Here is a 26,684-nt window from a genome sequence, read left to right as displayed (position 1 = left end):
CACTTTTCATTAGATTTATCTTATTTTTTCCATTTATTTTTTGTGTGTTGAAATGCAACAACTGTTTAAACACTTTTAAGGGAAAAAACATATTTAATATGTTTTTATACACTAAATGTTAGGGTGATGATCATGTGTAAAACATTAGTTCAGCATGTCCTCTAACACAGCAAATGAACAAACGGCCAGATCTCAGGAGGGACCGTTTATGTATAAATAATTTTTATACTTTTGACTAGGCCTGGGAAAGTAACAAATTTTGCTGGACGATATTTTGTCCAACAAATTGTTGATGATAAACAATATCATTGTCAACATTATCTAGACCAAAATAACCACTAATATAATGTTAATATATCATAATAATGCAAGTACACCCTTTAAAATGCAACAAATAAACCTTCATTTAACATTGAAATGTCCAGAACCAGAACTTCTAAATGAATAAAAATAACAAACAAAAATTAAATAAAAAAAGGAATCTCACTCCCTGTTAGAAAATGTTGCACCAAAAACAATTAAAAAAGACCCAAAACAATAAATGCAATGGCCTATCCATTGTCAACAGCCAAAACTGCACTTCAATAATAATAAATAAAAATAATAATAGAGTTGTACATTTTTTAACTTTGATATATATATATATTGAGGATGGAAAAATTATTGAGATGGGCACGTGACGTGTCAAGGGGTCTTTACATAACACCCCCCACCCCAAATCCGCACAAGCCTGCTGTGTCCCCCCCACTTCTGAAATCAAAATTTCGTCCCTGGTTAGAGGGGACTGGGCCCGTGCGCGAGCTCGGTGCTGCAGCCCCGCCGCAGACCCGGTTTGGTCTAGTCAATGCCAGGTCTGTGCTGAACAAAACTTTTATTCTTTGTGACTTTTTTATTCAGCATGACTTGAGTTTTCTGTGCATCTGTGAGTCCTGGATCCCGTTTGGTGACTCAAGTGCCCTGCTGGAGCTGGTACCACCTGGCTGCTCCTGTTTTAATATCCCCAGATCACAGGGCAGAGGTGGAGGGCTGGTTGCTGTTTTTAAATCCAGCTTTCCTTGTAAACAGCTCACACCCACCATGTCATTTTCTTCATTTAAACCGTGCTTATTTGAACTGTGCATCTCCCCCCGCCTGCTCGTTGTGCTGACTGACTCTAACTTCCTTAATGATTTCTGTGATCTTGTGGCGGACTTCATCCTAAAATATGACTATGTCCAATTTTTTGGTGATTTTAACATCCATATCTGCTGTCCTGACAATGTGCTTGCTAAAGGTTTTTTTGAATTTGCTAGATTCATTCAATTTGACTCAATGGGTATCGTCCCCAACTCATGCCAAGGGTCACACCCTGGACCTGGTTCTCTCTTTTGGTCTCCCTGTCATGAACGTTGTGACTTTGCCTCCTGTGTTCTCTGACCACTCTCCTATACTCTGTGATGTTACGCTGCCATGTCCTGCCCCTGTGTGTGAAGCTCCAGCTACTAGGTTCAGAGCCCTGGATGCAGAAACTATTTCAAAGTTTGTGGACTGTATGTCTGTAAGGTTAGAGACCTTTAACCCAGATCCATCTACCATTGATCACTATTCACAACACTTTGATGTTCTTTGTAATCAGGTCCTGGACGTGGTTGCCCCTCTCAAGCTTTGCAAGTCTAGGCCTAGGAGGGAGCCTTGGCTCTCTGGTGTCACACGGGCTTGTAGGCGGGCGTGTAGAGCCTCTGAGAGAAAGTGGAAAAAGGATGGCCTACAGGTCTCGTGTGAGTTGTTCAGAGCATCTCTGGTTGCTTATCAGGATGCTGTGAGGGCTGCTAGAACTGCATATTTTGCAGACATCATCGAAACTAACTCCAAGAATCCCAGGATTCTCTACAAAACACTTAATTCTGTTCTGGTGTATCAAGAGCCTAGCTCCATGTCTCCTACAGCTGCTGGAAACTGAAGATTTTCACAGATACTTTGTTCATAAAGTATCAGGCATTAGAGCAGCTATTTCTGGTAACTCTGTTGACCCTGTTCCAGTTCCTCCATCACCACCCACCTTGAGCTCCCTCAATACTGTTTCATACTCTGAGCTGAGTAAGCTTGTTGTCCAACAAATTGTTGATGATAAACAATATCATTGTCAACATTATCTAGACCAAAATAACCACTAATATAATGTTAATATATCATAATAATGCAAGTACACCCTTTAAAATGCAACAAATAAACCTGGCTCTCCACTTGACATTCTGCCGCCTCGTCTCTGGAAGGCTGCCTTTCCGTGTCTTGGCCCATCACTTGGTCAGATTATCAATGGGAGCCTCAGCACATGTGTGGTCCCAGCTGCTTTGAAAGCAGCAGTTATTCGACCGACCCTGAAGAAACCTGGTGCTGATGTCTCTGTGATCGCAAATTACAGGCCTGTCTCTACCCGGCCTTTTACATCAAAACTGCTTGAGAAAGTCGTTTATCAGCAGCTGGTCTCACATTTAGGTGACTCTGATCTGTTCGAGGTTTTTCAATCAGGGTTCAGGTCTGGCCATAGCACAGTCAGCTCTACTGAGGGTCCTAAATGACATCTATCTATCACTAGATCAGGGTACTTCTGTGGTGCTTCTGTTGTTAGACCTGACAGCAGCCTTCGACACAGTCGACCACGCGATTCTCCTCGATCGCTTGGAACGATGGGTTGGGATCAAAGGGTCTGTTCTGGACTGGTTTAGATCGTATCTCCACAACAGGACATTCTGCGTTAAACTGGTTGATGTTTTTTCATCTTGGGAGGGGCTCCGCTGGGGGGTCCCGCAGGGATTGATCCTTGGTCCTCTTTTGTTTGCCATTCATCTGCTACCTCTGGGGTCAATCTTTCGTAAACATGGCCTATCATTCCACCTCTATGCTGACGATTGCCAGATTTACTCTCCATTGTGTCAGGAGAAAGGTCACTCTATCCAGTCCTTTGTGTCCTGTATTAATGAGGTGAAGTCTTGGCTAATGGCCAACTATCTACATCTGAATGAGGGAAAGACAGAGTTCATTGTTTTTCATCCCAACAGCAGGAATGTGGATTGTTATGTTGATCTTGGCCCTCTTTCTCCCTACTCAAAACCAGTTGTTACCAGTTTGGGGGTGAAACTTGATGTAGGACTTAAATTTGATGCTCACATCAATTCTGTGATCCGGTCCAGTTTCTTTCACCTGAGACGCCTTGCAAAAAATCAAGCATATGCTGTCGAGAGCCCACCTGGAGCGGGTACTGCATGCCTTTGTAATGTCTAGGCTTGGCTACTGCAACTCTCTCTATGCAGGGTTGTGTCAGTCATCACTGCATCGCCTACAGGTTGTGCAGAACAGCGCAGCCAGGTTCCTGACTGGGACCAGGAAACGGGACCACATCAGTCCGGTTCTGGCCTCCCTGCACTGGCTTCCGGTTTGCTATCGCTCACAATTCAAAATCCTCGTCTTTGTTTATCATTTCTTCCAGGGTTGTGGTCCCCCCTATCTAGCCACACTCCTGAACAGACACTCACCATCACGCGCTCTGCGCTCCTCTGACCAAGGCCTGCTCGCTGTCCCTCGTTCTAGGTGTCATACTCGCGGGGACCGGGCTTTCTCAGTCCTAGCACTGTCCTTCTGGAACAAGTTGCCACCCTCAGTTAGGCTGTCCCCATCTCTGCCAGTCTTTGAGTCACCTAAAAACATACCTCCTCCGCTTGGCCTTTCCAGAACATGTTTGATTTTGGCCCTCTTTTATGTTGAATTTATTTCACAGTTTTCATTGGTTCACTCAATCCATTGTTTTACACATTTGTCCTGTACCAGAATGTTTCACCTATTTTGTAACTTGTAATTTGAATTGCTTTTATTTTTGATTTATTCAATACATTTACCTTCAACTGAACCATGTTCAGCGCTTTGGGCTTCCTGACAGGGTTGCGGAAGGCGCTTTATAAATGAAGCTTTGATTGATTGATTGATTGATTGATGCTGCCACAGCCTTTGGAGTACCCCGTCCAGAAGCTGTAGGATAGAAATCGGGTGAGTAAATAATGATGTCATCTAAGTACACCACCAGTGACTCTGCCATCTGACTAGGGATGGGTACCGAATTCGGTACTTTTTAAGGTACCGACCGAATTCCACAGTACTGACCGAGCACCGATTCACTTCATTTGAAACGGTGCCTAGTTTCGGTACCCGTCCTTCACAATGAGAACTTGCTTAAACAGCTGCGCATGCGCAAGAGCGTTAAGTCATCGGTTGCTGCGAGCGAGTTGTAAACAGAGCAGCATGGGTAGAAAGAACGAAAGCTAAAGCTTGGGTCCACTTTACTAAATGTGATGGGTAACTGGGTGATGATGAAACCAGCGACAACGATCTACGTGAGACATCCTCATCTTAATCTGCTCCGGTAGGTAAATAAAATGTAAGATAACGTGAGCTTGATTTGTTAGCTTCCGTTTTACTAATGGTGCGTTCGCTTTCTCCTCGGAACTTCGAAATTCCGACTAGAAGAACATGAACACGCACTAAAGTTTGGCTTCACTTTACTAAATGCGACGGGTGATTGGGTGAAGATGAAACCAGTGACAACGATTTAAGTGTGAGGCATCATCGTTTAAATCTGGTCCAGCAGTTAAATAAACTGTTTAAGATAACGTAGCTTGATATGTTAGCTTCCTATGCCACCATTGTTATCATCTAATGGTGCGTTCGCTTTTTCCTCGGAAATTCTAACTTCCCAGTAGGAAAAATCAATTGAAAAAGGACGGTAAAAGGAATGAAGATACAGTAAATTTAGTTCACAGTAAAGATGTTTGCTTCAGTTTAATTATCAGCTTATAAAACTACAAGGATGATGTTAAAATACAAACAGTTGTATGTTATTTATCATGATATTTATCAAATATGGTTATAAATTGAGAAAAAAAATATATATCTAATTATAAAAGAGAATTACAATATTAAACACTCAAAAGTATCGAAAATTGGTACCGTTAAGTACCGGTATCGATTCGTAGGTACCAGGAATTAGTACCGGATCGATTCAAATGTCAAAGGTATCCATCCCTACATCTGACTACTTAAACACTGCTGCATAAGTCGCTGGAAAGTGGCGGGGGCATTACACAATCCGAACGGCATGCGTTCAAATTCAAACAACCCAAGTGGAGTGGTAAAAGCAGTCTTCTCCCTGTCCTGAGGATCCATTTCGACCTGCCAGCACCCACTGGCCAGGTCAAGGGTAGAAAACCACTCTGCTCGGTTCAGACTGGTCAGAGTCTCCTCTATCCTAGGCAAAGGAAAGGCATCTTTATGAGTTACTGCGTTCAATTTCCTATAATCGACACAGAATCTCCAACTGTTGTCCTTTTTCTTCACCAGGACTATGGGTGCAGCCCAGGGGCTACAGCTCTCTCTAATCACTCCTCTCTCCAGCATATCTGACAACAGGGATTTCACCTCTCTGTACACGAGGGGAAGGAGAGGTCGATATCGCTCCCTAATAGGTGCTGCCCCACCAGTGTGGATTTGGTGTTTTACGGCCTCTGTCCGCCCAAAGTTTTCATTATGCTTAGCAAAATCTTTTTCCCACTTCTGCAGCAAGGCACACAACTCCTCCTGTTGAGCTTCAGAAAAATCTGGCCAGTTAGTTAGATCTCTCACCTTTTGTGGAAGCTCACTTTGTTCTGTATGCACTGCTGCATCCACCAACGTCACTTCCACCGCTCCGTCCTCCTCCAGGGACAGGCTCAGACCACGAGGTCCATGAACATCTGTCTCATCTATGTGGTACAGCTTTCCCAGCTTCTCGTACCGGCCAATAGACAGGCTGTAAGGGTGGGGGTTGCAAACACGCACCGGAATTCTGCCATTTCTTACAATGGCCAGTGTCCTGGCCATACCCACTTTACTGGTCTCTGATGTCGGGTCTAACAGGGCACAGTAGTCTGCTCCTCGTGGTCCCCTCCGCGTCCGGCCCCAAACTAGCATCTCACTTCTCGGTGGGACCCTTATATGGCCCCGACTGGCCGGCCGCACAAATCCAAGCAGCCCATCCTCGGCCATAGTGGCTCCAATACGCCTGCAGGTTGCAAAGGCATCCTTCCAGGCCTTCTGATGCTTTATCGGTGATGGGCATGAGGCAGCCTCTGCAGAACTCTTAAACAGGGCCTTCCAGCAAACAGTCACAATGTTCATGCCTATAATGAGTGGGTGTGTACAATGTTCATCCTTAACAATAATAACACCCCACCCAGGTATTCTAATGCCCTCCACTTCAAAGTCCAACACTGCATAGCCAGTATAGGGGATCTCTAATTCATTGGCTGCTCTCAATTGGAAGAATACAGGAGTCTTCTCAGGTTTAATTCCAGTAAAATATTTTTCTAGGAAACTCTGTTGCATTAAAGTTACTTGGGAACCCGTATCCAGTAACCCCTGGCGTTGGACTCCCTCAATGGTGACCCCTATGGTAGGACTTTGTCTGTGGCAAGGTGGAGAAACGAGGGCCCGGGCGGGATTCGATCCCCAGACTCCCGGGTGAGAGTCATAAGCTCTAACCAGTCAGCCAAAGGGACATCCCCTTGGCCAAGTAGCCAGGGCGCATGATCAATCGGGACACTGTGACAGGACACTCACACTGTCACATGTCCAACAAATGTCTCAGTGGCCCCTTCCCCTCTGGTGGTGAATCAGCCATCCCTGCCCCCCGGACCTCAGCAGCAGGGATGGTTAGTTTAAAGGAGGCGGTGAAGCATTTGGCTCCCTACAGAACCTGTCTATGTGGCCTGGACGTCTACATCTGTGGCAGATTGGTCGACCTTGTGCATCCCGGTCGTTGGCATATGATGTGGACCGCCGCCTCTCCCTCTCAAGCCTTGAGGGTTGTGGAGCAACTGCTGCGGGTTGGAGAAGTGATTTAACCTCCCTCACCAATTCCTGGGTAAGCTCTCCCATCTGCGCCTTCACGTCCTCCATAATCTCCCTCTTTAGAGCCTCCTTCCAGCCAGATCCCTGTGATGATTTGGGGGAAGCACATGGATTACTCACAGCTGAACGTGTCGCCTCAGTCGGTGTGTTTCCGTACTCTGCATCAAGTAATAGTGCCTCCTGACGGCTAGCAGCAAAATCCCCCTCAGAGTTACGGCGAGCATAAACATTTAGGGCCTGGGCCAGGGGGCCCTCCTGTAACCCCAACAACAGCTGGTACCGTAAGGCTACATCTGAGGGGGAGTCGTCGGGGCCATGTCGCCGCAACCTACAATTTAGCTCACGCAACCTCAAAATAAAAGAAGATACAGTCTCACTTGGCTTCTGGGTGCAACCGAAAAACTGAGACCTTAACACCGAGGTTGGAGTGCGGTCTCCATGCAAGGAATTTAAATGGTTAAGGATTTTACGGACTTGATCTTTTTCCTTCTCTTCCAAAACACTGACCTGACGTTTGGCTTCCCCAGCCAGCGCCCCCAATACAATATCAACCTTCCTGGGTTCTGCCAACTCCTGTGTCCCTAGCAACCCGGTTATCTGTTCCTTCCAGTCACAGTATTTTAAGTCCTCCCCATGTCCTTTAAATTTTGGAAGCCAAGGGGCCCCTGGGTAAACAGGCATCATCATGGCTAATTTATTTGGCTCCAACAGCCGCTCTCAAAGCCTGGATCCTGCCAACAACGCCAAATGTGGCACCTTCCTACTGGGTAGGTGGGCTATACTATATGTCTACAGGAGTACAAAATTCCACCCAAAGGTTACACCAGGTAAAGTTGAGAGCGACTGCCAGAGATCAAAGTAATCAGCCGTTAACCACTGCACCAGGGTTTATTCAAAGTACTAATTAAAACATCACTAAAAAGCCCTAGGCCAGTCACTAGAACGGTTGCCGGAACTGGGCCCGGTGAGAGTCTGCAGCCTTATCTGGACGCTGCAGGGCAGATTCCTCCTCCTTCAGGACGCTTGTCTGCCACGCCGCCGTTTTCCTCTTCCCTCGATAGCTCGCCTCCTCCTTCAGGACGCGTGTCTGCCGCACCGCCGTTTCCCTCAATCGCCCGCTTCCTCCTGCAGATCAGTCACTGGCTCAGCCGCGCCACGCCGTCGTCCTCCTCCGTCATGGGTCCACCTGTCAGTGAATTTTAACGGCAGTCACTGCTCGATCGCACACCACGGGTCACACCTTGTCACAGGCCGCTACTCACATGCCAGGGCAGAGGAATACCCTGCCCACATCTCCATGAAGCCTCGTCACAGACAATCGGTCTCCTTTCTCCCGGTGACTCTCCGCTTTCAGCCGCCGTCTCCACCGAAAACGCTCTTAATCTGCCACCGGTGCAGATAATTACCCTGGTCCGGATATCATCTGTCCAAGCTTGTCAAAATAAAATCACACATCCTATCAGTTTCCTGGGTTCTCCAAAATAAAAGCATCCCATGCACAAAAACGAAGTAAAAAGAATATGCAATAAAAATACACCACACTGGAAGGAAAAACACAATAAACACCGACTTTGCCCGTATGACACATTCACCGTCTCATCCATTTTTAGTCACACTATACACTTAGTTCTTAAATAAGCCTAGTTTAATTGTTAGTAATAAAATTCTTAACTTTTAAATTTGACTCTTTCTATTCTGTTGTCTCTGAGTGAATCCATAACGGTTACATATTCTCTGCAACAAAAAGATCCGATCTTCTGGTTTAAATAACCCCCGATCCGTGAGGCGGATTTCATATTTCCTATGGAATCCCACGCCTTATGGTTCATTAAATAAAATGTAAGAACCTCTCATTTTTCCCTTACACTTGTCAAGTCTGCCATTTTTCACAGTCCCAATCTTGCCTTGCTGAGCAGACTTTTTAGTGCAATGGTATCTTCTAGTGGCTGTTAGATGTAAAGAAAAACAGTGTCATGCCTGACAGAATAAAAATTTGATTATTTATCTTTTTAAATAATACCTTTAAAGGAGAAACTGTACACTTATTCTGCACACACCTGAACGCCCCCTGGAGGTATTAGGTTATTTTAAATATAGCTTTTTATTCAAATATTCCAGATTCTAACTTTAATGTTGGTTTTGTCTGACCATTCTATAATCTCTTGGTAGTCCACGGGCTTCTTCAAATGCTGTTTTGCAAACTTTGACCAGACCTCAACATGCTTTTTGTTCACCAATGGAATCTTGCATGGTAAGCGTGCATAGATGCCTGGTGTTTAATAAGACATCTGGCCAAAAAAAAAGAAGAGGGAGCAACCCTTCTTCATGCTTGAGTACAAAACACAAAGATTTTAAACAATTCAAGGACTCAAACTCCATGAATACACAGATGAGTAACTAACAACAGCTCGGTCTCAGTTCCCTTAAACATCTTTAGGTTATCTCCCCATCACTCCAAGTCGATTAGATCTTGATCACTGTTGTCCTCCTGTGGTTGCCGACTCCTCAGCCATTCATCTCTTGCTTTCTTTACTTCCTGACCATAATGATAATGGAGTTTACTGAACTCCACCAGTGGATCGGACCCCACCAAAGGCCATTTGCCGAACAAAGGGGCCGGTCCATTGAGTGGCGTCACATAAGCATTCCTCCTTGGCCACAGTTTGGGAGACTTTTTGGGTACTACTGCTTTAGTTGGTATTGATGGGGCTTGTAGCACGGCACTGGTGCTGAAGCTCCTCCCCTCTCTGATGACTGTTGATGTCACCTGTACAGGTAACAAGAGGCTGTTTGGATAGAGGGGACAGGCAGAGGAGCTGGAGTCACCAGGTCCTTGTTGTTGTTTAGCTTCTGCAGAAACAAGAATGTAAATTATTGTTTCTAAACGTACACATTTGGTAATGAGAAAGGCAGTCGAGACATGTCACAACCAACGTGACCTGTGATCTCCTGGCCCACCTTCATACTGCCTCCCCAGATCTATCACCAGCTGCGACAGGAAACAGTGGTTAGCTGGGAGCAACGCTTTCACCCAGCTCTCCTGAGTGAAGTGATGTCCAGCTGCTAATCTGTAGGTTTTGAGTCCAGGCCCAAACACAAGGGAGAAGGAAAACGGTCCATCTGACTTCGAGCACTGAACTGCAAACCTCTCCAGCACAATGACGCCCAGCAGATGTCGATCGGCTGGACGGTCCTGGTAGAAGAGCAGATTAGCCTTCAGGACAAACCATCGCCGATGATAGGTGGCAGTTTGCTCTTTCTGTCAGATCAGAAAAAATAAATGGTTGTTGATGATGTGATAAGAAGACTAACATGAGATCTTGTGTTTGATGAAAACCTTTTGTAGAGATATCCTTCTTTATCCACTGGCGAGGTGCATGATAGATAATGGGTCATAATCTTCTCGTGGATCTTCATTTTCACTTCTAATAAGACAAAGTGATGATTATTTAGGAATGTGGACAATCAACGCCATTAAAACTTGTGAAAAGGTGATCTTCCCATCACAGTGATTTTCTGAATAATCACGTAGCTTGACTCAAACCTGATTTAGACATGCAGCAAGCCCAAATTGTGCTTTATTACGAGATTAATACTTGTAAATAAACTTTAATTTAACACTTTGGCTTCTCATTGTTGCAGTAAGAGTTTTAATTATTACTAGAATCTAATGATAAAAATCTGCATACATTTTCTCTTCATTTTTCAATTTTTTTTAAATCCTTTATATAAGTAAAATAAATTATTACCAATTCAGTACATCAAGTGGAATCAATTTGTGTGCTTTTGTGAAGTATGCTTTATTGTGTGTTGTTATTTTACATTTTAAACAGGTCAGTAAGTGTGTACGGTAACTCTAAAGGGACTTGTGTTCAGAAGATTGCGCAGAAGCACAGTTACAACAGGAATATCATTTAACCAACAGCAACACAATTTATGCTTTCAACATCACAAACTGAGCACTCCTACTACTATTACAAAAAGCCAGATAATTAGTGGGAATAGAAAGAAATACATTGTTGAAATAAGAGTCAAAATGAAATAAGTGAAGTGAAAGTCACAACAGCTGGAATAACACTAAGGCAAAAATATAAATGGTCTGTGCCATAAAATGTATTATTCTTAATTTGAGTGTCTCAGACTGCAATAAAAACAGAAACGAATGAGTCCGACTTACCTCTGTCAGAGCTGACTACGTCACAAAGTTAATTTATGCTCCCCTTCATCTTTATATTTTCTTGTCACACTGGAACGTGAAGCCAACTGCTTTCTACCAGGTTGATTCAACCAAAACCAGACAATGTTTGACTATTTAGTTTCAGGTTACTAACGCCGGTTCTCTCATGGGGACAAGAGGACGGGTGCTGAAATATAAATAACCCGACCCACTTCCTGGTAACAATACCCTGATGCGTTATATTCTCTCGAGCCTGCCTTGAGCTGATGGACTGAACCACACAGCTCACCCATTTGTTCGTGTGTGTGTGTAAATGTATATGTAGTGTATCAATAGTTTCATCTTACGTAGGAACAGTCAGAGGCGGTTTTACCATTAGGCATAGGTAGACGGCCGCCTGGGGCCCCCTTGTGTTGGGTGGCCTCCTAGCCCTGACCGTCGGCACCCCTCTGTTAATGCCACAATATTCTTATTACCAACCTGTCGCCGCAGACGGGATTGGACATGCTTCTCATTACCATAATTCCTGAACCATTCGAGATATCATTAAAATTCCAAAAGTGCTGAAAAGATTAAAAATGGGGCTTTTCGTGCATATAAATACATTACGGTAGCCGACGGGATTCCCTGTCTTGAGCGCAACGAATCACAACACAGATTCAGAGACGTGCTGAATTTGTCATCCAAAATGCTCCGTTTTATAACGTTTGAATGGCTGATCAGATTCAAAAACTTCCAACGGCTCCTAAAAGTACATAAAAGCAGCTTTCCAACGATCTATAGCATGAAGCAATCAGAGTTATGGAAAATATCGCTACGAGGGGAAATCTTGCTGTACAGCCTGATTGAAACGGAGCGCAGCGCCGCGGTGAAAGCGGATAACGGAACGGGGAAGCTAAAAACCAGCATGAAATTATGGAAATGCCTCAAAGAAAATCAACATGATCTATTAGGTGTCCCGGAAGCCTTATATCTGAAGTCAGTGACCACGAAGAAGGACAGATCTCCAGTGAACCAGGGTATGAATGTTTGTTCAGTCTTTATTTTTAATTTTTTTATTTGAACAACCCTCAACTATTTGCTAATTGTAAGATTCAGCTTCATTCCAACATTATTTATCTTTTTACAATAAATAATTATATTTGCTAAAACAAAGGTTTTTGGAGTAGCAGTGCACGGTGTGCAAGAGAAGCACCCCATGGCAGTGTGAGGTGTGCAGAACTCTGCCTGCAGCTGGAGAGAAACTGCTTCAAGGTCTACCACATCAAATAAAAACGTCTGAAAGTTTACAAAATTAAATGGTCTTAAAAACAGCTAAAAATGATACCAAGGTTCAAACTTTTTTAAGAATAGATGCATTACAGTTCAAAGTTTAAATGGTTCATTCCAAATTGTTCGCCCAGTCATTTTGAAGTCCCTGTTCAGTGATAAATGTAAAAAAAAATTCAAATCCGTTTTTTGCTTTTTTCACTTTTAAGCTGATTTATTAATAGAAATAAATTCTAAATACAAACCATACACTGAAAGCTGATGTTGTTCTGAAAAAAGAATTGTTACACACACTTTGTACTTTTTATTACAATTTTACAACCACAAGATTAAAAAAAATACCAGGCGGCCCTGTTATAATTATGGTCATAAGAGGGTTATTAAGATGGCGATGCACAAACATGAAGTGATTGGTAGTCATTCCACTCCAATCCAGTTGGTGGTGGTAATGCACCAAATTGTTGTTTGCCAAGTGCCATAAGACCACAAATAAGAAGAAGAAGAGAGGCGGGAGCGTTCGTAACAAACTCAAAGCGACAGTCAAAACTAAGCATGAAATGGAGTTATCTTTGTGGCTCCAATAAGAGAAAGAAGCTGCATGCTTCATAAAAGCTTTTATTTTCACTTCTGAAAGTGACGTCGTTTTTCTATGTAAACATCAAAAGGAAGCAGAAAGGAAAGACAATGGAAAATGTTTAAAGGGAGGAAAACATGGACCAAAATGGAAAATAGAAAAAAAATAACAAAGGCAAAGGCACAGGAGCACTGACAGGAAAAAGAAAGCAGAGCAAATATTGAAAGCGCTCAAAAGGAGGGAAATACAGAAAAAAAGAGGAGGACTAATAAAAAGGGAAAATAACTCATGTCAGAAGAGGGGAGAGTTTCGCAAATCCAGTTAAAGGTAAGATTGTTGAAAATTTTGTGTAAGGGGCCCCATGTCTGTGTTCGCCTTTGGCCCCCAAATTGCTAAATCCGCCTCTGGGGTAGGAAACCATCAAAGGTGAGATTCCATGGAAAATGTGAAATCAATTTGATGCAACTTTGAGTACTACCTTTGAAGATCAGAACTTTTTATTGCAGGGATTAGGTAACACTTTGTAAAAAACCAGAGTCAAAAGAGAGACAAGTTTTAAAGTTTAAGAAGATTTATTTCTAAACAATTTAAAACAAGGCTAACTCTAACTTTAAACACTATGTGATGAATGGATCTAGTTGTGAATGAGGCAAAATGGATGGTGTAAATGTGGGATGTTGTTATCAGAACTCTCGTTTCCGGAGAAGCCTTAGTTCTGTGTGGGAGCGAATGTTTTGCTCTAAACTACAGTCGGAGTTTCAAAAACCACATTCAGACGCTATCTTGCCGAGCTACATACCCTTGCGGAGAACTCCGTTGCAGATCCAGAATGCCAGGTCCTCGGACCCCCCTTTGGTACCGGAACCGATGAAACAGCGTACAGTATGACAGACTAGTCTTGGAATGCCTCCAGCTAAGCGGCAGTTGGTTGACAGTGCCAGCAGGACCCTGAAGGGTCAGTGAGTTCAGCTTTTACTCTGAAGGAGCGTTGCGTCAGGTGGAGCTTGCAACAGGTTTTATTATCCAGCTTGTCAAGGTTCTTTGTGGTTATAAAGTTATGAATGGCCGGCTCGCAACTCTAGAATGTTTGAACTGAGTTAAGGGTGACGTGGGAGTTAGTTTTATAATTCAGATGTTTTGATTCATGGTCGAATCAAAATTGGACAACAAATATAAACACCGCACAGATCATGCCACGCATCAGAAAGGAAAGCTCTGATTGGAGAGACAAAGGAATGTGTCATGTGATTTAACATTACGTGTGATCAAAGTCAAAGTCAAAGTCATTTATTGTCATTTTCTACTACATGTGCAGGACATACAGAGAAATGAAATTCAGTTTCAGCACACACAATTCAAAGATCAGACATACGTGGGTAAGACACATAACAAGAATTGGTGACTGCGGTCATTCGCAACATGAGTCGCGCTACCTTAATAGTTAGATGAAAAGTTAGATGAGGGAAGTTCAGGGAGGGAGAAAAAAGGCATTAACAGGGTTACACCAGCAGGGTGTAGCACTCCAATGCAAAAAACACCCGACATGTAAGCAACAAACGTCACAGTTCACAACATGAGACCCGGTAGGTAGGGGGGAGGGGCTGGGATCCTGGTTCCTCAGCGGGGGCGTCCTGTGTGGCGCTCAACCAGCTGGCTCCGCAGGTGGGAGGGAGGTCAACCAGCTGGCTCCGCAGGTGGGAGGGAGGTCATAGGGAAGCACAGAGAGCAGTGAGTCCTTCAGCTTGATGACCTCGGTGGAGACCTCAATCTGAAGGCGGGGTGGGTGGGTGGATAGAGATTCACAGCATTTGTCTGCATTCCTTCCAGCATGGGGGTTTTGCATGCAACTCCAAGGCTGCTTGTGGCTTCAGATTCGATGACAGAAACTTTGTTTGGGTCAGACAGAGATAATTTTTCCTCTCTGCCTTAAGTCTGTATTGATCATTCAAGTCCTCCAGTGAAGCCAATTCAGTGATTAAACATCTCCACACCGTCCGGTGACCCTTTCCGAGATGTTATCAATCCTGCGCGCTAACACCGGTAACGCAGCTAAGACATTGTCCAGCTTGCGATTCACCTCGAGCAACGTCCCAGTCTGTGAGGTATCCACACGGACGGTGCCGTCCATGGTTGCGGGTCGCCCTCCAATCGCTCCCGTCATCCCAATTTTACGGAAAGCCAGATATCCTCCCACTCCAATCAGAAGAAATCCAACGATCATCAGGCCAAATATCCACATATCTTCGACGTCCTCAATGGACAGCTGAGAGAGACAGATGACATTCCACTTTTTCCAGGAATCGAGCATATATCCCGCTGCATGTGTCCCCTGAGGACAAGCGTGAGCCCCCTCCTCCGTCCTCATTGTAGAAAAAATCTTATCAATCGCGTTGAATGACCAATTAATTAAGTCCATGTTGAAAAATGCTGAAAAAGGTGATTGCAGAGGAAATGCAGAGAAGCGCTCTGTAGGCAGATGGGACAAAAAGAGCCTTGGGAAAACACAGATAAGGGAGGAAAAGGCAGAAGCATCTGCTCTCTGTGAGCGCTGGAGATCAGTCTAGTGTGTAGTTTAAAAGTTATATTACTTATTAAAATACTATCATAGCATTATAATATCAAGTAATTAATATTTTCATTTCACAGATTGATTTAACATTGAGCTTCACATGATTATTTGGACTAACACAGGTATTTGTAATTATTTAAACAGAAGAGAGTTCTGATCTTCTTTCTTCTCTTGAGCTGTAATGGGAGGCAAATAGCTAGTTAAGACAGTTTCAAAAGGCCTTGAGCATATCTGAAGGAGATTAGTTCTTCCTGAGGAGAGGGGTCCTTTAGGTCAGAAAAAAGTTCCTTCATGACGCTACTGACCCCCCATTTCAAGGGCACGGTGGTCTGATCAGAGACCACCTGGCGTTGAACAACTAAAGTCCTGAAGGACCCCATCGAGAGATCAATGTATAGTATCCCAGGCAGAGTATAATTTCCCAGGCAGAGTTTAATTTCCCTTGAAAGCACACAATTCATCAGAAGTTAGCAGATCATTAATATATCCACATGGAGGGAATAATTTGAAGCAGAAGTAATAGCACTCTAGCATCTGGACTGACACGTAATGGGATAGCACTGCCTATTGAGAAAGCCAAGTAAGTCTGAAGGGCCATCGGGTCCTTCGAGGTCACACGAGCAATCGCAGACCGGACCATGGCCAGGGACACGAGGTACGGAGGGATCCTCCCCACGAGGAGGGTATCGATCGAAGCGCTCACGTCCCGACCATAGTCGGACAGGCAAGTGGTCAGCATCTGTGTATGAGCATAGTTAGCATTCACAAAAGAACGTAACTCATTCACAGCGGAAGTTGTTTTATTCAAAATGTCGCTATGAGTGTTGAGTACCACCATAGTCTGTTGTTCAGACGTACCCAGCTGTCTCTGGGCGTGCCGTTGCTGCAGGACCTGCTTACGCAGAGCCGGATATTCTCTGTTAAGCTCATTGACGTGTCGACAATCTGTGTTAATCTCAATCGAGTTGACTGAAGAGAATCCGAAATTAGCAACTGAGAAAAATTCGTCAAGGAAACGCTTCAGCCTAATGCTGGTACCGGAAAGGTCACTGTTCGAAACTGTGAATTTAAGCACCTGGATTAGTATGTGACGGATGTCAGCTTCTGCTTGCTGTGTCAGGGTACTAGTCCAGCAGGCTCCCATTTCCGAGAGGTTGCCAAAGGCATTTGTCATCTTATCAGTACACACCATAGCGGGGTCGAATTTGACGAAAATCTTTTGTGTGAACAGACGATAGTTGGTCATCAGCAGACCTGGGCGGTCTCGGAGCATGATACCCGAAGAGGGCCCAGGTTCATACAGATGTGTTGGAGGAGACTGAGAATGAATTCTCAGCTGCAGTTTATATCAGACCGACACACGCGGCTAACAAAATGTAGTTTGCCAAACCTGAAATAGAAACCAGGAATGTTTTAGACTGTAGACTGGCGCAGCCTTGCGAGGGTTTGGCACAGGTGGGAGCTCTGGAGGGCCCTCGGTCGACGTACAGGTGCAGTCGGAGAAATCAGGGTCAACCCGCAGTGGTACAGAGCGCCATTCAACCCCCTCTTTGGTAGGTGAGTCACCAACCTCAGGGCTAGAGGTCATTAGCGCCAGCTGTTGTGCAGTAGGGTCAGTGATGTCATCGGCCCGTCCTTCGGCAGGTGGGGTCCCCACCGCAAGGTTCTGGGCTTCAGCTGGAGTATCGGTGCCACCATCAATCCCCCCTTTGGCAGGGCACAGTGGTCCCACCGCAGGGTGCGGAGTTTCAGGTGGTGTGTCGCTGCAACCGCCACCTCCCCCTAGAATATGTTGTTTTCCCATCACAGGGTGGTGTGGTGCTGTCTCAGCGACGACGCAGACACTTTAGATGTCACTGACTTCACTGGAACTGGATCAACTGGTCAGACTGGCGGCCTCGTTGTAGTTAACAACGCCTAAAGAGGAAATGAGGTCCTCAAAAGACCCCAAGGGCGCCAGTTGAGTCAGCCGCGTTCGGAGTGTCCAATCACCGAATGAAATGCCAGCTTCGAAGCGTTGGATCAGGTCCACTCCTAACAGGAAAGGAAATCATTCAACGTTTGTTACAAACACTGGATGGCTCACGAACATGTCTCCCACTGTGAAGTTGATGGACACCACATTTGACAAGGTCATTTGGCCTGTTGAGTAAGGATGGATGCCCACAGCGCAGGGCATGAGTCCTAAGACGCGACCCTGTGCTGCTGCAGCCATGCAGACCTGCTCCCAGAGAGAGCTGGGCATGATGGTGAAATCTGAACCGGAGTCCAAAACATCCTCACAGTTCAGTGCCCCCTCCAGGGTCACCAGAGTGTGAGGTTTATCAGTAGGATCTTTACGGATGATACTGCAGAGAACCCTTCGTGGAAGTCTGGATGGTGGGCTAGGCTGGCCAGGTCTGGTGGCAGGTTCCGTGGGTGCTAGAGGACTAGCGCTGACAGAAGCGACCACACCAGACCTCGCCAAGGTGTCAGGTGTCAGTGTATGCACCGTTGTGGCAGGCTCCGCCTCTGCAGGATCTGCTTCCACAACCGACCCACAGGCAGGTTGAGGAGGTTCTACCACAGAGATGCACAGAACCGACTCACGTTCTGTCGAATCTTTCAACAGGTCAAGAAGTGCGGCACCCAGAGCGTGAATTTTTCCAGGAGATCGGCTCCTAGTATCAGTTCTTGACCTTGGGGCAGAACTGTAGTCCTTGCGAGCACTTCGCGGTGAGTTTCGGCCACAAGGAGCGCGGCTCTCGCCCGAGCAAGGCTACTCTCTTCTGGAGGTGTATGATGAACCCCCTTTTTCTTTAAATGAAACACGATGTTTATAACGACCGAGTCATGGTGACTTAGGGTCCCCTCCACCAGCCGGTAGAGTGGCCCGAGGTCTGTTTGAATTTTGAGGCTTGTTATTTGGAAAGCCTTTTGGCTTGGAGTTATTAGATTTCTGGTCCTGCTGTTTAGACACATTGTTGTGGTTATTATTTTTACGAGTCCCTGATGCAGTCCTTTCGAGTCGCTGCATGGAGGGGTCTGCCACCACCACCAGAACTGAAGGAGCATGCAAACTCTTGCTTGAGTCTTTAAACTTCCTGAAGGCACAACTCGCCATTCTCCTGAGCTCATCCATGGGTGTGGTTTTAATGTCTACTGTACCCATGTATGGGCTATACTGAGCATGTAGATTCTCAAGGGAAATCCCCTTGAAACTTTTGTGCTCTTCCATCCCATCCTTACATTCCATACCAAAGTACGCATTGAAGAGACGTAGATAGAAGGCTTGTGGGTCTTCAACACGACCCTGTTTGACTGACAAAGCTAACCGTACACCAGCCTCCTTAGCATCGTAAGTGTACTCTCTCCGAATTGCAGTTTCTAGCCTGTCGTAATCATTTGCGATCGCATTACGCTTGCGATCAATGAACGAACCCATGTCATCAGAGGTTAACCTTATTGTGGCAATACGGGAGTGGTCTATGACCTGTTGACGCCAAGGATGGCAATTGTACCTGCTCGAGTGTAATTTTATTAACAACGCCACCTTGGGAATTTCACCCAAGGAATTAAAGCATATAGGTTCATTTCACTTGACAGTAGACATGGTTTCAGAAGTTACAATAAATTTGTTTTATTTTATAGAAGAGACAGTTTAAAAGACATTTTAAAAACTGGCCATGTAAAATACCATAAAAGAATACTAAAATTAATGCCCCAACAGAAACTGAACCAATGAAATGTATGGAGAAACAAATTAATTTAACTCACTGAAATTAATTCATGAAGTCCCAAAAAATGAGAGTTAACTAAACACAATACAACTACAAATTTAAATAAATAAAAAGGTTAACAAGCAGGACTGAGGCTAGTGATGGAGGCAGGTAACGCGGGGCAGAGAAGCCCCAACACAAGAAAAATAATGAAGAACGTATAAAGGATTCACCCCTGGCAGTGAACATTCATACCAACGTGAGAAAACCAGCACCACCACTCGCACACGGGACCACCACCTCCGAGGCCACACACCACACCTCCTGCCTCAGCCTGCACAAAGAAAAAAAAGATTAAAAACGGTATAAAATGTGTACAATATAAATCAGCTGTTCTTCCTTCTGGACTCCGGCCACGAGCCAGGGAACTTCCTTCAAACAGCTGATTTGAAATGTAGAAAAAGGAAACGAAACAAAACAGCGGCGCCTCCCGCTGGACCACGGAGAAATCTAAAAGGACAAGGAAGAGGTAGAAGTTAACAAACTAACAACTGACCAAGTGTGGAGACGGCGCAGCACACACCTACCGGTCCTCTCCCGATGACCCCTGAGTAGAAGGGAACTCGCTGCCCAGCAGCAACGGGGATTCAATCTTTCCCTGGTTTTACAAAGAGCTGATGTTAAGATTGTTTGACTCAGAGATTATCTACCTGCAGAAGGTACGTACCGTTTGCTAATGTTTTGTATAGCAAAGGCAAGCGATGATGTCACACCCAACACTGATTAATTGCCCAAGCTGCAGAGTGCACAACACAGTTTGAGACACAGTAACTCTACTGCTAAACAGAGTAGCCATCCAGGTACATACCACCGTTGGAGCAGAGCCGATCACCCCAAAAACGCAGCCAAAGGACACGGGCTGGTAACACGTAGTGGTATACTTAAAACCAGCTGTTTCCTGAAATTACTTCCTTGCCGGAGGTGCTCCCCTTTTATAGCCGGAGCGCCCTCCTACGTATGGAGGGCATACTGTTCTAAACCAATAAACTTGGAGCAGGTATTTCGTACTGCTACATTATTAAAAAGATCTTGTCCTCCAAGGTCATTCCCGGACATCACTGAAAGTGATGCCGGAGGTCACTCAGGTATGCGTCAACCAGGTATGAATTACCTGGTCGAGGGTTGAATTTCTTGACATTACAGGACATCCTGTAGATGTCAGCCATAGACACAGGTGAGTTAGTTTGGGCTGGCTGAAAAGCTGGCACAACCATCGCAGCAGCACCAGCAGGTGCAGCAGGAGGTTATTGTTGTGCAGCTGGAAACTGTGGCTGGGCTGCAGGCACATATGGATGAGCTGCAAGCACATACAGATTAGCTGGAGGTGGATATTGATGAGCTGGAGGTGGAACAAACTGGCCTGGCTGAGAAGCCAGGGTTAGCTGAGGAGGTAGTCCCACCACAGCAGCAGCAAGTGCAACCCCACTAGCAGCAATAGCAGCCGGTGGAGCAGTAGCTGAAGGTGGAGGAAATGGAGAAAGTGGAGGAGGTGATGGAGTTGGAGGAGGTTGAGATGGGGCTGTGTCAGGTTGAGAGCAGTGGAGTAAAGGGGTCCCCCTTTCACCTTTAAGTGCAGAAATCTGTAATTTTAAATCCTCAATTTCAATTTCTCGTTTACGTACCCGAGCTGCAAAATTAATGACATCAACCTTTAAAGCACATTTCACATTGTCCAAGGTAGCAACTTGATGTTCCATCTGGATCTTGTTATGCAACAAATTAGCATTTTCAGTCAGGGCTTCGTTCAGCCCTTTCTGAGCTTCCATCAGTTCCTTGCTGTGCTATTCCTCATCAAAGTCGGAACCACAGGCTCCTCTGTTTTGCTGTTGGTCAAAAAGTGAGCGCACTACACCTTGTGTTTCCACATGGGCAGTGATTTCTTTGTGCCAGAGATGAGCTAGATCAGCAAATCCTATCAGGTTCTCTGTGTGAGCAGCTGGCTTCACTTTCTCACCCTCTTTGGGCAAATTTTCCAAGTGTGTTAACAACATACTCAACTGAACAATTCTGCAGGTTGTCATCAAAACCATGAGCAGTCATGCTGGTAAAACCTACACATGCTGTTACAGCATCAATAACTTGTCTACCCACAGAAGGAAAACACAGTTGTTCTTCCTCAGAAATTATTAAAATCAAAAGTGATTTTTTTTCAGAAGGTCAGTTCACCTTATCCAGCTAACACAGAGTCCAGATAAACGATAACTGCAACACATGTTTTGACGCATGATCAAAGCTTTCTTCCGGAGGGAGTGGGAGTGTCCTGCGAGCTTGGTAAAACTAACCATCACCAGCTTCAGAGCCAGTTCTTGAACCAACACCACGGAGAAAGGGGAACGGCCATCCCTGAACCTCCACCTGCTGTTCCAGTCACGCCGACCAGAATAGCTAAAGAATAAACGAAACTGTAGCCAGCTAACGAAAACTCTATCCAGAGTTGTTGATTTCTGAAGTTAAGTTAAGACGAGAACGTCCATCTGCCAAACGCTGACAATTGTGTACCCGGGACGTCTCTGGACCAGATGATTGGACACTTGTGTCTCCCCTGTCAGACTGAGTGTCATCTTGGATGAACACATCCTCCTGATCTCCGGATTCACAAGAGGGTGGCAATTTACTACCTATTTTTAAACTTGCCTCATTTTTGAAACGAAACACAGAAAAGGTATAATATTTCTGGTTATTTGAAAGCAAAGAGTCCTAGCTTCTGATTCAAAATAACTTTTGCTATTAAATTTAATTATCTAAATTAAACATAAATCTTTGGATTAAAATTTGATCAAGCAGGTTGATGTATGAACTTAGATCGATATATAAGCATTCGGGATATTTATATATATGAAATAAGCTTCATAGGGTAATCTGATTGGTCATTTTTTGGAATCTTCACTGAATAGCAACAGAGGTGATTTCAGTGTGTAGTCTTAATTCTCAGTAACATAATTGGACCTAGCCAGCCAGTCTTTCAATAATTAGTCTTATTCAATAATCCGGCAAGCCATTTTTACAAAATAAAAATGCTATTTCTATGTTTTATTTTCAATATTTTACTAAAAATGGAAGGTGTCCCACCTTAATTTTCTTCCTCCGGAAACTTCTGGGAGGGAAGCTTTTACGGTGACTCTGACATCCGGCAAAAACATCCAGCGAATTCTGACGCAGCGTTAATCCACAGATCTTGTGGGACTGTTTTAAAAGACATCCTAATTGCTAAAACAAGTGAATGTGTTGTTTTATTGTGTGTTTGAGTGTGTTTGACCGTTTATTCGTCACTTTGTTGAGACACTGCGTCTCCGAGTCAGAGACTCCTTCTTTCGCTCTTCACTTTAGTGAGAGCTAACTGCTAACAGCCAGCCAAGCCGGCTGGAAATAGCACCCACCCCGTTCTCCGTCTACAGTTTAAACGCTCTTATCTTAAGCTTTCGGGAACGTTCAGATTTAGTCTGATCGAACTGCGCGCATCTGCTTGTTTAAAATGAACAAGGGTTCCGTTTTAGACAAAATAGCAACAATAGCTTCGCGTCTGAACACCGCGAACAAACAACACCAGCGTAAGCCGACGTCAGCCAGTGCACAGGCGCACCGCAGCTGAAGAGGGAATCGCCTGATAAAGGGGAATTACCTACAAAAGTCCACGGATCGTTTGACTCGTGGCAGGGGATAGGTTTTACGTGGGTAAGACCGAGCGATCAAACTGATTCGCCGTAGACAGTAGCGTCCCGCGGAATCCTTTTGGGTAATTACTCGGTATAAAAATCACCGTGTTTTAGCCAAAATCAAGAGTTTAGCTTCAACAGCTTTGCTCCTCTCATGACTCTGGTTGAAGGAGTGAAGCATCAGCTCCCTCCATCAACCACAATTCCTTAGCTGATCGATGCTGCCATCTTGTGGCGGTTTTAACACCCGGCTCAATAAGCTCACTTTTTTTTCTGTTCTTTGTTGTTTCACTACTAATGCTTATTTCTCAAAATAAGGTTCCTAGTGTATTATTAAATGTTGTTCAAAGCAAAATTTCTCCTGTAAGATAGCTCAGTATTAACAACTGAAGTCAGCTTCCATTAATTTTTTAAATAAATTAAAGAGCTGTACACTGTTTTTAAAATGAGCTCAGAAGAAATAAAGCAATTAATGTCCCCAATCCTAGAGATGAGAAACGATCTCCAGACTCAATGCCTAGAGATGTGGAACGAGTTCCAAATTCAGACGGCTGAGATGAGGAACCATCTCCAAATTGAGACGGCTGAGATGAAGAACCATCTCCAAATTGAGACGGCTGAGATGAAGAACCATCTCCAAATTGAGACGGCTAAGATGACAACTCAGCTCTCCAAACTGCATCAGGATGTAACAGATATTCAAGATAAAACAAACATGCTGCAAAGGAAACGAGTGACAGCCCCATGCTCCTCCGATTTGCCGCCACATAAACAACAATCAAAATATTCTGATGTTTTACTTGGCTCTGATCTAAAGCAAAAATCCTCATCTCCAACTAACAAGCCTGACATAATATCACAAGATCATTCTGTTTTACCAGATGTACAGCTCTCTCATATTAATCTGCTTCCAGAACAAAACCTGCAAACAGAAGACTCTGTCCATCAGGAAACAGAACCTGTTGCTGAAGTCCACCCAAGCGCAGAGCCTTCCAGAATGTTCTTGGGACACCTGCTCCCAAAGAAGAAAGGTGGTAAAGCTCTGGTGCCAGTTAAGCTGACCCAGAATCTATTCTGCGACGCACCTCTTGACACGAGTTCAGACTTTTCACTGGTAACACGAGCCATGTTCGATCGCATTCGCATTTCTTGTGGAAGGGGGGTTAGGCCCCCAGAAATCACACCATGTTCTGTAATTACCAGGACTTCATCTCATGACCTAATCTTGTCTTCTAGATTCAATATCCAGATAACACTCGGGCCCATGACTCTGACACACCCTGTTTACATCTCCGACCATGCAAGGATGGATCTCACCCTTGGCGTGGACTTGCTGTGTCGAATAAATGCTTTCATTGATGAGGAAAAGGGAGAGTTCTGGTCAGAAGGGATCCTGCCTTCGGCCGCCGCTCCACCCCCGGACCTCGACTGTCTCACGGTTGGTAGCTCTGAGCAGGTGGGAACACCAAAGTCCCCTCCTGGTTCAGAACTTGTGCCACCACAGATCCAGCTTCCATCACAGTCACAATCTAATGCTTTCTTTAGAATAGCTGAGACTCCTACCTCAGTTGTAGACCGAGACAAACAACAGCTTGTGTTAAGTTATCCTGATTGCAATAATCTTTCTCTTTCCACCTTGTACACAGTTGAACACCTCACCAGTTACATGGATGGGCAGAATCTCAGCTTTGACACCTGACTTCCGCCAGAGAACTTCCTCAACGGCCATTTGATCTCTTGCACAGACCAGCTTGTCTCTCAGGGTGAGAAAGTGGACACATCATGGGCTGTAAATCCATTGTGGCCCCCGGATGACCCCATCATTAAACCACCTGAAGGGTTTGTGCCTGTTCAACTTGGCTTTTCTGCGAATGACTTTCTTAACAGTCTTCAGGTCCAGGATCCTGCAGTCAGCTGGATCATCTTGAAGTCTTTTGACCCAAAAGCCCTTTAACATCCTTCACAGGAGTTTGACTCTGTTTCTGAGCTGAGTGCTCTTTCTCATGTCCTTTCTCCTTCAGGTATTGACCACAACAGCATGGAACTACCTGGGAAAACCGGTACCTCTAAGATCAGTGATGACCATGAAGCCTCAGTGGTTGCTGCAGCACAACCACTTATTTCTGTGTTGGGAGACCCACCTGACCCAGGAGAAGCAGGTGCTTGCAGCGATGCTCCACGCAAAGCTCCACCTGTCTCAAGGGGGGTGAAGGCTGGCACAGAGCCTTCAGTTAAAGCCCAGAACCTGTTTGTGGGAATTTCACCTACATACAGGGGGGACAAGGCTGATAACACCACTGACCTTACTGCACTACAGCTGGCGCTGATGACCCCTGAACCTCAGGTGGGTGACTTACTTATTGGGGGGGTTGCACTTTGCTGGCTAACCCTGGTATTTCTGATCACGTGTGCGTCGACCGGGGGTCCTGCAAAGAGCACATCTGCTCTGGATCCTCGTAAGCCTGCTCCTGTTTTTTTTTTGCCTCAATCATCCTTGGCTTCACTCTCCAGGACAGACCATGTTCCTCTTGCTAGGTACATGTCTGTGTCTGATTCTAAACATGGCTGTGTTTTCTTGGCAGCCTCCTTTGATACGACCTTTCGTATCTGGGTCCTCCTCAGAGGTCCCACTTCCAGGACCACCAGATCTTTTGATGTCCGTCCATCACCTGCTGTTCCAGCCAAATCCTGGTAGCTATGTGGCTTTCATTAGTGAGCGTGCATGTGGTAACAAAAAGCATTCTGCCTGTTCTGCTTTTCTTGTCTCACAGACATGGCATAAGTTTGAGAAACCAGCAGGGGGCAGTATGACTCCTCATGTCCTCAGAGCTCCTATTTCTGGTCACACAAAAGTCACCTTTGGTAAGCTGATTAACAACCTTTTGCATGACAGATCAGGTCCGTACCCAAAACAACTCCCTCCGGTCAAGTTTCTCAGATCTCCAAAGGTAACAAAGCACCCATTTATCTATGGGTCCACAAAACCAAATTCAAACCACACAGAAATCCTATAGATTTAGATACTGTTTCCGCCAAAATAGCTGACCAACAACTTGAATCGTGCAGAAAGGGGGGTGAACTCCCATCCGCTCCCGCTGGGGTCTCTGGTTTTGGATCACACGTGTTCTGTTGTGAGTATATGTGTGCATGGAGGACTTCATGTCTAGACATCCCGCACAGGCTTTGTGAATTTTGGCTGTGGTCTGCTGTGGTTCCAATAATCAAGTGTTTTCAGAACATAACAGTTAAAAGTGGACGTCTCCACTACCTGATGGGTCGATCCAAATTCAATCAATTCTTTATTGGATAATTTTTTATAGTTTTGGCAACTTTTGAGGTTAATCAGGATAACTGTCCTCGGCCAGATTATCTTGGTACTAACCCCCACATTTAGGGACTACTAACTCCACTGATTTACATTTTTATTGTTGACACTTACATTTCTATCTTTTTATAGTGCTTTTGTTAGGGTAATTAAGTTTGAGAACTTTAGGGATTCACTTGGTTAATTTCCCTTAAAGGACTACAAGCCAATTTTGCTCTTCATTCTTATAAAGCCTTTAATTAGTGCAGGTGATTTTTCCTATATCAGTTAGGGATTGATTATTTGTGTTTTTTTGTTCATGCTTTTATGCACCACATCTTTTCGCATCACACGAGGCAGGGCACCCATTTCTTCACTCAAAGGCTAAATCCATATAATGCTGACACATAGTACAGAGGTACTCACAGGACAGGTTTATAATTTATTTCTTTGATTTGCATCAAA

General features: G+C 44.8%; 1 protein-coding gene across 1 annotated transcript; it reads right to left on the bottom strand.

Annotated features, from left to right (window-relative positions):
- Positions 1-9,275: 9,275 nt before the first annotated feature.
- LOC139069950 (sesquipedalian-1-like) lies at positions 9,276-10,466 on the bottom strand. The gene is made up of 3 exons (XM_070551407.1): positions 10,228-10,466; positions 9,874-10,174; positions 9,276-9,765 (listed from the first exon to the last, which is right to left on the bottom strand). The coding sequence occupies exons 1-3, from the start codon at positions 10,330-10,332 to the stop codon at positions 9,365-9,367; spliced, it is 807 nt and encodes a 268-aa protein (XP_070407508.1). The 5' UTR covers positions 10,333-10,466; the 3' UTR covers positions 9,276-9,364.
- Between the last annotated feature and the right edge of the window lie 16,218 nt (positions 10,467-26,684).

The sequence above is a fragment of the Nothobranchius furzeri genome, chromosome 5, assembly GCF_043380555.1.
Source record: "Nothobranchius furzeri strain GRZ-AD chromosome 5, NfurGRZ-RIMD1, whole genome shotgun sequence".
Classification (NCBI taxonomy): Eukaryota; Metazoa; Chordata; class Actinopteri; order Cyprinodontiformes; family Nothobranchiidae; genus Nothobranchius; species Nothobranchius furzeri.
The sequence above is the reverse complement of the archived record's forward strand: the minus strand, read 5'-3'. Positions and strand labels throughout refer to the sequence as shown.